The 15,087-nt window shown below is 41.7% G+C and overlaps 1 protein-coding gene across 2 annotated transcripts in view; it reads left to right on the forward strand.

Annotated features, from left to right (window-relative positions):
* The first annotated feature begins 777 nt into the window (after positions 1-777).
* The window catches only part of glra4a (glycine receptor, alpha 4a), a 60,486-nt gene continuing 46,176 nt past the window's right edge, over positions 778-15,087 (forward strand). For both annotated transcript variants that reach the window (XM_030110843.1, XM_030110849.1), the window contains exon 1: positions 778-1,040. In XM_030110843.1, the coding sequence (XP_029966703.1) occupies positions 973-1,040 (68 nt within the window). In that variant the 5' untranslated portion in view covers positions 778-972. The remainder of the gene's footprint in view (positions 1,041-15,087) is intronic.

Raw genomic sequence — 15,087 nt, forward strand, 5'->3', positions numbered from 1 at the left:
TGTGACTTGTGGCCAGAATGAGACAGAGGACTGATCTGTGAACATTAGGTTTGGATGACGACCACACTGTAACAAAGGAGCCACAGCCGCTTTACAACAGCACATCTCAGAAGATGTTGCAGGCAGCACAATGTTTCAACAAGATGAAGACATGTATCACTATTATGAGAAAAAAGTAAAATTGACAACATTTTGGAAGCCGAAAGGTTTTGTTTGTTTTTTTTTTGTTGGTAGGAAAAGCTCAAAGGCAGGTTTGATACAGTGAATGTTCAAAGAGGTTTGGAGGCATTGTTGCTGGATTTTTGGCTGGATTGTTACACAATTTCTCTCTCTCTCTCTCTCTCTCTCTGTCTGTCTCTCTCTCTCTCTCTCTCAAACACACACACATGCACATACACTTTTTTCAGCACACTGCATCCTGCCTTTAAGAACTGCATATCGTATTAGTGTTTCACTCCCTACTGGCCATGAACTACGTGTGCTCAGCTCTGCAATCCGCATTATTTCAGCCATCTCTCCCTCCAACCTAATTACTTTTAATTACGCACGAGTCGGCCGTCAAAACAAAAGCTACTGTTTCTTTAAATCTGCGCCTCTTTTGAAATTTTGGGAGCGAGGGAGGGAAATACAGAGGGGAAAGGAGGTGAAACCACATTGTCAAATTGAGAGAAGAAGGGAGGAAAAAATATATATAGTCTCGCAAACCGACACTCCCCTTGAACACAGGCACGACCACAGCAGCGCACACGGACCCGCGCCGTGCGTCCATCCAGCCCGCTGTGTGGACGCGCGCAGCCCCCTGGACTTGGTGGGAGGGGGAGAAGTTTCCCCAAAGACCAGCTTGGATCACTGATAGAGACGATGCCTTCCTCCTCTAGCCCTGTCTCACGAGCTGCTCAGTGGATTTGCTGATTTCCGAAATTATTTCTGCAAGTTCTTCAGCGGGAGTGAGGAGAGACTCTGAGCCAGAGGATGCTCCCACAGGTCATTCGGATTCTGTATGTTTTGTCTTTCTGCTTTTTCCAAGGAGGCTTTATCAGGTGAGGCGCACTGATGTTTGCTGTTATCTCTTTCCGCGACTTATTTCCTCCCTCCACAGTTGCTTCTCCTGAACTTTTTCGCCGTTTGAGTCGATGGCTGTCCAAGATCAAACCGCATGTGTTTCATTTAATCGACTTTTCGAAGTTAATCATGTCGCGCGCTCCTTTAAATGAGGATCCATTGTGTGTGAGGCGTGTCAATACTGGAGCGGAGGTACAGTGATAGACAGTCTCGAGGTAATTAATGTTACAATTTCATTCATATATTGCTTCAACATATGACAGGAAAATAACGCACAGCCTTCTAGATGGAAGCGAGGAGCGCTGCTCTGAATAATCCAGCCTTTTACGCACGCAGCGCGCAGCTGGTCTGGCACCAACTCTCCAACCGCGAAATCACTCTGCCGGTTCTCAATCTGCAAACTGATATGAAATGGTGACATAAGCATATGCAGCATAAGTATTGCAAAAAAAAAAAAAAAGATTTATTTTTTGGTGACAGTGACCACAAATAATCTGACAAACTACCTGTGGCTTTGCAGTTGCCCTAAAGTGTTGATTTCTGGCTTTTTTTCCCTTGTAATTTCTTTCTTGTATTTGAGAGGTTGGAAGAGCAGCATCAGGAGTATGTACTCATTTGTTGATGATTGTAATCCAGCAACCTCCAACCGCCTTTCATCACAAACCACAAAGTGTAAGACAAACTCAACACCCAGATTTATCTTCCAAGAAGGAAAAAATAAATAAATAAGGAAATTTGCATGATGCTATCCTCAAAAGAACAGAGAAAGAATAAACATGGTGTGTTTGGTGAGCCCAAACCCTGGTTTTCTACATTGTTTGATTTTCACTCCCGGTTTGGCTCACAACACACCACATTTCTCACTCTTCCCTCTCTCAGATCTTGCACCAGCAACCAAGCTCTCTTCAGCCCACCTTCTCTCGCCCTCCCCCTCCTCCTAGAGTTAAAACTTTTATTTGCAGTGAACACTTTCCTTATTTCATGCCCTGCCACCTTCAGGTGTAAGCGGAAGGGAATTAAGATCTGCATAATCCTGGAGTGGAACGGAGGCGTGACTCCGTGAACCCGGGGGCGAGGAGAGCGGCTCATAGCCCAGAGAGCAGTCAACTGTCAGCACCTCCTCTGAAAAATTATATGCTCTCCTGCCACCAATAGGGTGTATGTGGGACGGGAGGAGGAGGGTGGAGCAAAGGAGGGATTAAGGGTGGAGGGCAGGTGTAAAAGACAGGCGGAATCTGATGGAGTTGTGGTCACATTGGGGGGGGAATGATGGAAGATGAAAATGGGCACGGAGCATCCTGGGATGGAGGGAAAGGCGAACACGAAATTGAGAGGGTGATTCATTTCGCTGGAGGCAGCTGGGAGATTAGTTAAGTGGAGGAGGATAGATGGAGAGAAATGGTTCAGATAGGAGGAGATGGGATGGAGAGAGGGGGGAAGAGGCGGTGGATGTGAGAGGCAGAGTGTGGCGAGCAACGTGGAAAAAACAAGCAATGTTAAAAAATGCAAGCGCTGGATGAATATGATCGGTCTCCAACCTCATGGTTGTTGACAAGAGGAAATGAGAAAGAGAAAGATGTAATAGAGACAAAAGTTCAGATCAGAGTCTCAGAGGGTGAAGGGAGGGCATCTGTTAGCGTGTGTGTGTGTGTGTGTGTGTGTGTGTGTGTGTGTGTGTGTGTGTGTGTGTGTGTGTGTGTGTGTGTATTGTGTCCTGCATTGTTGAAAGTTAACTGCAACTTGATCACTGCCTCAAAACAAAAACTTGGTTCTCTCAGATTTTCTGAACCTACTGTGACTCCAAGAGGTTTTCTTTGTGCAGTATCACATATCAGTGCAGTATCTTCTTTTCAGAAAGAAGAAGAAGAAGAAAAAAAGAGGAAATCCATCCCATATTTGCTTCTTAAAGTTGATAACTCATGGTAATTTATGCATCAGCGCCCGCCTCTGCAGTGTGCACAGATGTTGAAGTCTCTTTTCTACGTTGTCCATATTTGGTTTGTTTACTAAATGCTTGATGTTTGGCATCTGATTGGAATGCATTTTTTTTATCTTCCTGGACTGAAAACTTAATTGCCAATGCAGATAAAACAGCTCTAAACATGTTCTTGTATATCGTTTCAACAGTTGAAGCCGGGCTGCAACACAAAGATGAAACCAGCAATTTCTTCATACATTTCCCCTCAACAATATTCTCAGACTGAACAGTGGTGTAGTGGTTAGCACTCTCACATCACGGCAAAGTGATGGTGTCCTGTTCAGTTTGAACCCTGCCGTCATGCAGAGTCGGCTTGGATTGGCTCCAACTGAGTTAAATGAGGCAGTAAAGATAATTGATAAATGGACTAACATTTTATGGCAACGTTTATATCAGCACGGAGCAACAACACATCCCATTGTGCTGGACCTCAGTGTTATGTGATATGTGACACCTGTGCCTTCAGTAAAAGCACGTGGAGCGCAACAAGTGCACCAACTCCTCAAACGTCAGATAATCCATGGGCAACAAAAGGAAAGTTCATATCCACACTTGTTTGTTGGTAACAGACTCATTAGTGTGTCTTGGTCACAAACAAGAACAGCTGCAAATCCTGCACTGGAAGATTGGCCGCATTCCACTTGGCCGCTTCAGTTTCAGTGTCCTGGTATTGTTCGTGCTGACTCACTGTCATCGACGTCGTGTTTTATCGGTTCCACGAACAGAGCAGCACCGTTGATGATTTTATAACCAACACCTGTTGTGTCGTGTTCGTTGCACTGGCTGTAACCCTTTACAGCCTTTTTTTAGCAACCGCACGGCTTCAAACAAGAGATCAGGGTGTCACGGTGTCAAATGCAGCAGCTAAATTCAAGAGCACCAAGATAACACAGTTACTGTAGACAGCAGCTAAAATATCATTGAAAAGTGATTAAGCGCTGATTTTGTGCTTTATAAAGCTTTAAATCCAGATTGGGAGGCCTCAACAACATCAATTTTAGTAAAGAAGTTCTAACTAAACTAAACTAAACTAAACTAAACTCAACTAAACTAAACCCATTTGTCCAAAACAGATTTTTTTTTTTCAATCACAGGCTGCACAACTGCAAAACTAATTTAAATCATCGTGGAAGGACAACCACTGCATGATCTCAGGAAAACATCTGGAAACCACTGTCTGTAAACACAGTTTCCTTTACAATTTCCAAGTGCAAGTGAACACTGTATCATGCACTGGTTTTTATAGTGTGTGGCTGTTACACATCTTCCAAGGTTATGTCAGTGTTCTCATGCAAAACCACCGAGGATTGTCAGGAAATAAGATCTTGTTTGCAAAAGCAACATCAGCCCGAAAATGCAGGTTTTTTTTTTTTTTGTTTTTTTTTAACATTTTTCCATTCAGGAAAGTTTCCCATTATGAAACGGTTGTAAAAGCATGCATAATGCAACAGCTACAGGAGAACTTTTTTTGACATTTCAGCGTATTTTTCACCAGAAGGTGCACATCTGGTGACAAAAATAAGGCACTTTGGTTTTGCAAAAATACAACATTTTCGTCTCATATACTCTGCACTACAAAAAAGAAAAACTTTAAAGGTTAAATTTAAAGGTTTCTATGAAACTATTTTACCGGTCCGGCTCAGTCAAGATGAAATTGGGCTGTATATAGTCCCTGAACTAAATTGACACCCCTCAAGCTCCTTTAAACATGTACGCTCACTGTGTCTGGTTTATGCGATAAAACGTGTCTCTGCATGTGATCCAGATGATGATGGAGTAAATGCACACTTTGTTGGAGAATGGCTGTTCAATTCAAAAGAGTGAGAGGTACAAAAAAATCTGGTATCCTCCATTGTTACGTCTGTCGATGTAGTAGTACTGAGCATTTCAAGAAAGTTGTAGTTTTCCCTGTTTACAAGGAGACGGAGAGTAGTTCATTTTCAAAATGTTGCACTCTGGAAAGCGATCTTAAAAAGTGCCATTTTCAGTGACTCGCAATGCAATTTCTGTGTGAACAACTGGCCAAAAAAGCAACAAAAATTTGCCTTAAATGCTGAATAAAATCCAAAAACAAGGTAGCGTGTAGCCTGCGTCAGTGGAGCAGATACAACCTGTTCGTTTTGCTTTTTGCAGAGTGTTGTTCCAGACCGGAGAACGTCAGAAAACGACTTGTTTCATGGCTGACTGGTTGTTTAGGTTCTCTGTGGACTCACATTTTTTCATGTTAATTGCTGTTTTGTGGGTGCTAACCAACCTGAACCTGATTTTTCAGGTAAATGCATCGATTACTGAACCAGGCTGTGATTCCGTATGCAAAAACATGATATATTCACTCCAACGAGAACCATATGCAAACACTTTCAACTCAAGCAGTTAAATGAGGAGTGGTGCCCCAGAGGTTAGAAAAGCTGACTTATGGATCAGGAGTCACCACTTTGGCTCCCCGAGCAAGACCCTTGACCCCCATCAGCTCCCCAGAACCCCATCATGCGGCCCACCACATCCTACAAAAAGGAACTATAATGTATACTTAAAAAGAAAAACAACTGCTGCTGCTAACAATGCGAGCTTGTCTGCCAATTTCACTGAGAATTCATGTGGGAAAAAGTTTTTGAAGATTTGGGCTTTCACTTGGAGTTTTGTCTGAGACTTTAATGAGGCAGCAAAGTGCTCATTGTATCTCACTTTGGTACATTTGATCCCTTTACCAGACAGCAGCAAACACTTTTTGTTTTTTTCAAACTCAGCATTTAATATTTTGAAGTTGTGTGAATATTTTCGAGCACAACTGGTAGCAGACTTGCTGTTTATGGCCCTATTTACACAACAATGATCGACAAGACACAGTTTACAGCTTTTGAATCCTTAAAGTTTTGCGCTCAGACATTTTCATTACGATGGCAGGACTGTGCATTTCAAGAAAAGGTACATTTTTCCTGTTTACACTGAGATGAAGAGTATTGAATATGTTGCACCACAGAAGCCGATTGCCGTTCATTCTTTTGATTGCAAATATAAGATCAGATCTCTAATATTCACAGCAGTAGCTGGGATGCAGAATGCAAACCCCCTGAGGATTGCACGAAGCAAAACACCTCGTACTTCAGCAGCATTTAAAACCTGTTAGGGTTGTCAAAGACTGTGATTAAAAGCTTCAAACGCATTCTCAATACACACTGCATTTTCAGAAACAATGTTTAAAATACATTACTCCAAGTCGCATAATACTTAGGGCTTTTTTTTCTTTTTTTGCCTGCTTTTAGCAAGGCTGTGGATAGACATCGTAGAGTGGACTGTAGTTGAATTGTTCCTGACCTTTCAACATTTATTAAATAGAAGTTGAGGTGCTGCAGTCCTATTTGAGTCTGGAATAGGACAAAATCCCTCACTAAAGAGACAGGGAGCCACAAAAGGGGGCATGTTTCGACTTTTTAAGATGAATGCTGCCATTAAATTTAAATATTAACTTCTCCTAAAACATTGCACCCCTCATCTCAACCTCTTTTCTAATTGGCGCTGTAAACACGTGCATGATGATTTACTTTTTTGTGTATGTTCATTAGCAGCATCATTTTGAGTAATTAGGACTCTTTAACATAACTGAGCTATCATAGTGTCAGTCCTCGCTTGCAAAATTTCACAACTGGCGTGTAAATGTCATTAATTACAAGAGCTCCAGTCGTGCGGCTTGCATCTGCTCACAGCGGGACGCTGAACAGAAAACATGCCGAATGCTGTAAATCCAGCAGCGTCCCACAAGCAGGCTCCACCAGCATGTGAACATCGCCACAGCGGACACGCGTCAACGTCCTCTGGTCATCTGCTGCCTTTCTGCTCGTTGGCAAATGGAGAGCGAAGCGTAGTGGATTGCATTAAAGTGATGGACAGAGAATCGCACCAAGGATCCCTGCTGTCCTTGCCTCCGGTCAGTGAGAGATCGTGAGTCAGAACTGGGAAAAAAAAAAAAAAAATCAGAGGAGTCTTATCATCAGATGGAGCTGGCACTCATGAGCCTGATTAGTGTGTGCGGGTGTGTGTGTGTGTGTGTGTAGTTCTGGGGGAGGGATACTGTCTTTCCATCTTAACTGTAATGCATTAACAGAAGAGGATGAGAATTTCCCTGATCGTCAACTTCCTCATCTTATGCAGGAATTAGGTCAGAAACAGAATTACTGAAATAAACAAAATGTATGATTGACATCTTTCTAAATGAGTATAAGCAAATATTATGTAACCCAGTTTGGAAGAAAGTTTCATTTTTGCTTCGGACGCTTTCTTCTCCCCATATTTAGCTGAATGTACAGCTGCTTTCTGTCTCTGCAATCAATGTAAAAGTTGTGATTACATCTGAGAAAGTGGTATAATTAAAATAATATACGTACCCATTCGAGCGTTACTGCACTTTTTCTTTAATAACTTAGCAATAGTTTTGATGAACAATAAATGTCAAAACTTTAGAATCAAAGTGGGGGAAAAAAATGAGTTTCCTGTTTGTACTTATTTCTGCAAATATACGAGCTGTCAGCTCATTATTTCCAGTTAACTGTTCTCTAAACAGTTTCTTCTTTACATTGTAATTGGACAGATTTTGGACATGTGCCAGAGTAGAAAACACATTATTTCCATTAAGAAATTACAGCGATGAGCCTCGCTAAGTACATATTCATGCCTCAAATCAGCTGCCTGAAGCTGTTATCAGGCTTTATAACCACAGCATCTCAATTTTACTCCCAGTGGGTTTTTGTTTCCTAACGATTGCATGTCGGAGAGGTGTTAAAACACTGAGAGGAGCAGGGCTTGCAAATGGGTCTAGTCAGTGTGAAATGGCATGGGTGTCTTATGCCAAATGACGCCTTTTAGGACAGCTGGCCTTGAGCACACTTCAGTTTTTATCTTGAATGCAACTTGTCATTTTAAGCGCCGGGTTCAGGGAAATCCCTTTAATGGCCCCGTTGATTTCTTATGATGAGCTCAGAGGGTAAAGTGTGATGAAAGTAGGTGAGACATACTGTATATTATCTTTGAGTTTTAACCAGAAACAGTGGCTTACATATGGATCAGTCTTCAGCAATCATAGATTTTATTAAGTTGGCAGTTGTGGCTCAGTTGGGAGAACAATTCAATTCCAGACTTGGCATTTCAATCTGTCGTCTAAACTTAAGTATCAACATGTTCTCGAACAAAACACTAAATCCTAATTTTCTCCCAATGGGGTGCGAACACCTTGCCTGGCACTCATTAGCATTGCTGTGTGAGGGCCTGATCTACTGGAGCTCAAATTTAATACTGCACCCACACACACACACACACACACACACACACACACACACACACACACACACACACGTGGAAGCTGATCTACTAACTGTATGCACTCAGGGATGTGTACAAAAACACACACACGCACGCACGCACACACACACACAGTGACAGTTCAGTTCATTTGCCTGCATGAATATGGAATGTGTTGCATTTAGACTGCGCTGAATACTCGGAGAACTTTATGCTAATTAATAAACATACATCGCGCAGTGTGATTTACTTCCTCTGAGAACACCTCCCGTTTATGACTGCGTCTGTTTTCACTTTGTTTGAAGTTGTGAGCTGAAACTCCTTTGACACGATGGTTTAAATGAAAATACATCATTTTTGCTTTGCCGTTTCAAGAAAAAGTTGTGTGTTTACAGAGCAACACATGGAAACTGATGTCGCTTCCACAGAAATTTGCAGCGTTTCATAAAAGTTTATTTGTCTGACATGTACATGGAGATGGAGTCAGAGCATTTTCAAAAAGTTTCACCATGGAAGCTGTTTTTAAACAGTTGCGTGTTCAGTGGCTCCTAACACCTTTGTGCAAACGGACATCCAAAATGCAGGGGAAGTTTTCAGTTGAAAATGTCACGTTAACAGGGCCTCAGTCTTCATTAGAGATGCTATTGTTGTTGTGAGAAGGCGTTTCCCCACAACTCTTAGACTTTATTATAGCCTTAATTTAACCCTAAATTTTTTACAGAGATAATCTCTTGGATTATGTTTCCTTTTCTCTTTTTTCCAGATTATTTCATTTTAATGCTCTGATATGTTTCATAGTTTCTTCCACAAACACATTCACACTTGTGCTGATGGGACCAAAGTGCTCCACTCAGGCACTTCCGATCATTGTCACCGTCTAAATCATTTGAAATGTTTTTTCATGCTATAACTCATAGCATAATCTGCAAAACACATGGAAAGTGAAATATGTGAGGACACAATTCAGCACCCCAATCAGCCCGTGTGTAAATGTGTGATCGTCATTCATGCAAAAGCACATTGAGGCTGCTGAAGTGGTAAAGACGCACCCGATAACTAAATAAACAAAGTCTGCACTGGGAATGCAGCGTTCAGTGTGAGGGCTAGTTAAAGTTCATCTTTGATTTCAAACATATTTGGAGATAGGCATAATTTAGGAGCAATAACAATATATTGACCAGTTAATATCCCTCCGCCCTCCAGGCAGTTGCTCGATGTGAATGTTGAGTTGCTTTTCAAAGGTCTCACCTAATCATTCAAATGAATAAATTCAAAGTTCAACTAAACTCCATTGATAAAATCTGTGAATTTTTAATTTGTTTTCATGACACTTTGAGCTAATAGAAGAGCTAAGTTCTCAAATGTTATACAAGTTTTCTTGTTGTATTTTTGTAGGAAGTTCTTCTTCTATCAGCGCAGTTTTCCACCAAGCAGCACATGAATGATAAAAGTGCTGAAATGGAGTAAATAATAAATGGACTTGACTTAAATACTGTATTATAACGTATATTCGCTTCACCTGTGGGAGATGGAGGACTGAACAGGATTGATCAGGATCTTTAGCTGCTGTTGTTGGACTAATCATGCTCCGAAGCAGAACGCCAAAACCGAACTGACCTTTTAAACAAAGCCATTTTAAAGATTCAATGTCTACAAATGGCCGTATTCCAATTACCTGCATCAGAAAGCTGTGCTTTCTTTCCCAGCCCTTTCCTGAAACACTTTTTGAACAACAGAAAGAAACTGCCACTGCACACAGTGAGCGCTCCTGAAAGAGGTAAACACAATTTAACCAATCCAAACTTCAAAAGCTCGTTTGTTGGGCGAGGACGCAATCTTTCTGTGATGGCTTTTAATTAAATTCTGATGGCACTCGCGGCTAGCATGCAAGTATCTGCAACAGGAAAGTAATATCTGGAGGCTAGTAAACAGCAGAGTGGAGCGGACTGCAGAGATTGTGGCCCTTCATTGGAAACGTTTTACAACCCACGAGGAGCCGTCCAAAAAAACTTTGTGTATGAATACTTGAGTGAGAAAATGTGAGCTCATTCCAGCTGGAGACGTCGTAATAAGGAAACTTTTACATGCCCTATACTGAAAGCACGGAAGAGGTGGCTGCACCTCACATGCAGGGTTTCATTATGTCTGGTATCGTTTTTCAAAGGAGCTGTTGTTCCTGTCAGTGGAAAGTCGAATCCCCATTGAGTCTATTTGAGTCGATTTGACCTTGAGTTGGACGATCACAGACACTTACGGGCCTCTCGCATCCCGTCTGAAAACAGAGGAAATCCCTGCGCACTTCGTTGATACACAGACTCCAGCAACAAGGAGTGCTGGCAAAAAAGCAAGCGTGAACGGAGAACAGATGGGATGTTTACGTGAGTTAATGACTAAAAAATGGGAGCCAAGCTGGAGACAAGAGTCGAACAGACGGTTTGCTCTCCGCAGCTTCCACCACCACCGACAGTGGCTGTATGCTTATCAATGAAATATGAAGGCGAGGGACACAAAGAAAATTCTCAGGAAGGAAAACAAAGCTCTTTTTTTTTCCAACTCCATCGAGGATATGTTGAAGATTTAATTATATCTTGTTTAAAAAGTTATTTATTGTGTCTGCTCTCAGAGGAAAGTCTGGATTTTTTGCTCCACAACTGAATAAATTTTACACAGGAACTGTCTGTCTTACTAGAACAAAGTCATAGCTGCACTGACTTCAAGCAAAAAACTCAATCCCTCCTGTATTTGGCACGAGGAGCTTTTAATAACAACCAAACAAATGGATCCAGACTCCTTACATATTTGGTCACACGGTCTAATTTAAAACCCTGACAAGAAAGCAGTGTGTGACACATATCTGCCCAATGCTTCAGTGGGCGTTAGATTTGTGTTTGGCGGTGTGGTTTTAGGTGACAGCTTACTGATGGTCCCAGGCAGCCAGGCAGGACGCTCAGTGTTGGGCTGACACCTCAGGCTGAGAGATGTGACTGATTGTTTCCTGCCCATTTCAATCACACATGACCTTTCCTCGCTTTTGTTATTAAATGTACATAACTGCCTCCCTTGGCAAAATCCTCAGCTTTTCAGTACTTTTCATGAAAAATAACTAAACCCTAAAGGACAAAACTTGCAGTTTGTACTGAGAAAGTTTTTTGTCTGAAATGTGCAAATTACATTATTAATTGAGTTAGTATTGAAAAAAAATATTTTTTAGCAATAGATTAAATGCAATGTTTGTTGTATGTTTTGGCTTACATGACCTACTCATTGCACAGGGTTTTGTATTTTCTTCTGTATATGCATAAGCCTGAGTGGAGCAGGTTTACGGATCATTTTACACAACACCGCATTGTTCTTTAAACTTCTGCATCATCAGTACTTCATGCTGATATTGTGGGTGATTGCGATTTTCTTTTGTTTTAATGACTTTTGCTTAGTTATGCATCATGAAGCCTTTGTTCTAATGATTGAGAAAGAAATTGTCTCCTTTTTTTTCTTGATATGACTTGTAGAGAAAAGGAAGAAATGCTTTTGAAGACTAATGTCAGCAATTTTGAGTTAGACCTAGAGATGCACTTCCTTTGATACGTTTGCTAATTTCCCAATATTAAACAAACATAGACAAAAGACTGAATATGCAATTTACAATAACATCCACAAACCTCTTTATCTTAAGGCTAACAAACCTTAAAAAAGAGAGAAAAAAAAAGTAAATTTTTAATTCAATTGAGTGGGTGACCAGAAAAACACCTGCGAGGTCCAGTTATGTTGCTCCTGAATATGTGACTGACATTGTGCTGCCAGATAGATTGTCTTTCTTTCTTTCACAAACACAGTTGGATGTCGTAAACTAAAAACAGGATTAAATAGATTCTAGTAATGATGTTATGATTCTATTTAACTTAACAAAACCGCCTGCTTCTTGTGAAAGAAACTTGTCTTTCTTGTAGACCACACTATCCTACAGATCTGTATAAATGTTACTAGAATAATTCGAAACACTTGTATTTTGGTGCTACACAATGGCATAGTGGTCATTGGTTCAAATACTGGACAGGTATTTCTGTGTTGAGTTTGCATGTTCCCTCTGGGAACATCAGTTTTGTCCCACAGTCCAAAAACATGCGTGTGAGGTTAATTGACACTAAATTGCTCCTCAGTGTGGAGATGAGTGTGTGTGGCTGTCGGTCTCTCTGTGTTTGCCCTGTGATTGATTGGCGACGTGTCAACGGTGAATCCAGCCCTCATCCATCGTTAGCTGGGATTGACTCCAGTGCCCCGCGGCCCTGAACAGGATGAGACAGTTTCAAAGATAGATGGATGTATTTCGTTTTTTTGCCTGCCATCGCTTGTTGACAGAGTCAACAGTGTCATGATTTCTTTGTGTGCTTGTGTACGAATTCACTTTATATCAATGCACACTTAGGCACGATTTTCTAAAATGTTTTTTTGTTAGTTTTTGTGTTTTATTGCTTACAACTGATTTGGATGGCGAGATAAGTGCCTGCTGGGGAAGATGAATTGCGATAACATGGAAAAGGAAGTATTGGTGAAGAAGTACTCAAATTTATTAGTGTGACAACAAATAAATCTGAATGTCTTTTATCACAGCCTGAGCTGATTTGCACCTCTTATCCTATCCTAAGATCAATCTGCTTGATCCACCCGATATTGCATAATGGCGATGGTGATAAATGGATGAAATGTGTAATTCTGTCGACTGGTGGGACACACCCCTCAGTTTTCTTTTGCAGGTTCTCTTTGTGCTCATTTTTACTCAACCAATCTCCCCTTCTTTGATACCAGTTTTGACTTGTGCAGTTTAACTGTAGAAGAAAATGAAGTTAACCATTTACTTAAGTCACAGGTAAAGTTGAAAATGGATCAATTTGACCCTTTTAGGTGGTAGATGAGGCAGAGGGTTCATGTGAACCTGGGGTGTTTAGGGTTCAGAGGGTCTCCTCGGGTTTACAAACAAGTGCTCATCTTCATTTTGACATTTTTCACTCTGTGCACAGATCAAAACAACCCTTCATGCTCTGTAAGTTCCAAGTAGCAAAAATATGTGGCACAGAAGTAAAGTAATGTAATTACACAGATCTCTGCGCGCCTCCTCTCTGGCCCTGGCAGATTAAAATGGCCACTTATTGACTAGAACAGCACTTTGGCTCCAAGGTTCACCGCTGCACGTCATTATGTTCTCTGCAATTAGGAACATGAAGTGGGGTGCTATTATGAAGCCCGCCGTCATGTCATTATATCTGACCACAAGGTCCGTAGTGATTAAAGTTCATGTTTGGGGTGAAGAAAAAGTATGGTCTCGGAAAGCCAGATCTCATATATGCTGCTGGACAGAGAGAAACGCCGGCCAGCGGAGTCGAACTGAAGAGCTGTGCTGTAATTGAATCAAAATCTCATTAACTGAGCCAGTTACAGTGACCATGCAGTGATCAATCAGTAATTACACAGGGTGGTGATTTATCCACCAAATACTGCAGCAAACAGTAGTAAAGCCAGGGCTGAGGCTCCGTCGCTGGAATGGGTCGTCTTCCAATCCTAACGTTGGCGGTTTGATTTCCCATGTTGTCCTGGGGCAAGACAATGAACCCCAAGCCACCTCGGAGTAGCATTGTTGTCTCATTTTGTCTGGTTTGTAATAAACTACCCTCAATTTTTTAGATCAGTTTCCAGATGTTGACTTCACATCATTTTGATCTTACTCAAGACAGTATGTTTGCATAAAATAGACCCTCCAGAAAAACGCGAGCAAATATTCTTGATTATGCGTGCTTAAATCCCAGATTATGCGAGCTAAAATGCTTGATTATGCAAATGAATATGCAGGGTTTTTATGCCATTTTATGCGGTAACATTGCGGACAGTTGTGAAGTATGCTGTGAAATATGCGAAAGGATGCCAGATATGTAGGTTACCCACACTCTCTCTCTCTCTCTCTCTCTCTCTCTCACGCACGCACGCACGCACACACACACACTCGCACACACACACACACACACACGCACGCACACACACACACACCACTAAATCACATTCATTTCATATTAGTTCGTTATTTATCTTAAATTTTTACTCACCAATGCTCATCAATGGAACACACACGCGCACACACACACACACACACACACACACACACACACACACACACACACACACACACACACACTTTGTCACAGGTTTTAGCAATTGTGTGTGTGTGTGTGTGTGTGTGTGTGTGTGTGTGAATTGTGTGTGTGTGTGTGTGTGTGTGTGTGTGCGCGCGCGCAATTGCTAAAACCTGTGAGAAAGCCGTCAATACGGTGTTTCAAATGAAGTGGTTTCCTTGTTAACTGGTGACCGACTTCCTTTAGCACTTCCTGCTGCTGCTGCTAGTAGCAGCGGATGTTGATATCAGAGTAATTAAAGGTCAGACACGGCTTTTTGTCTGGTTTTTAACATCTATCAGCAACAAGGGACGTGAAAGAAACCCAGTCGCCAGTTAATAGGGAAACCAGTTCTTCCAAAACACCGGCTACTCTCCGGTTTCTGGACACTTCTCCTCCGCTAGTTAGCTGCTGCGTTCAGGTGACTGGAGCGAGCTGCGGAAAACTGAAACTCCGTCATTCACATGAAGGCAGTGGTGACAGCTGGACTCAGGAGACACTCAGGAAACACGTGAAGGAAGCGTGGACTATTTGCACAAAGGAACGGTTCTCAGACAGCTGTGAACCGACTCTCATCATTCACTTAAAAGAACGCGT

This window comes from Salarias fasciatus, chromosome 2 (genome assembly GCF_902148845.1).
Source record: "Salarias fasciatus chromosome 2, fSalaFa1.1, whole genome shotgun sequence".
In the NCBI taxonomy this organism is placed as follows: Eukaryota; Metazoa; Chordata; class Actinopteri; order Blenniiformes; family Blenniidae; genus Salarias; species Salarias fasciatus.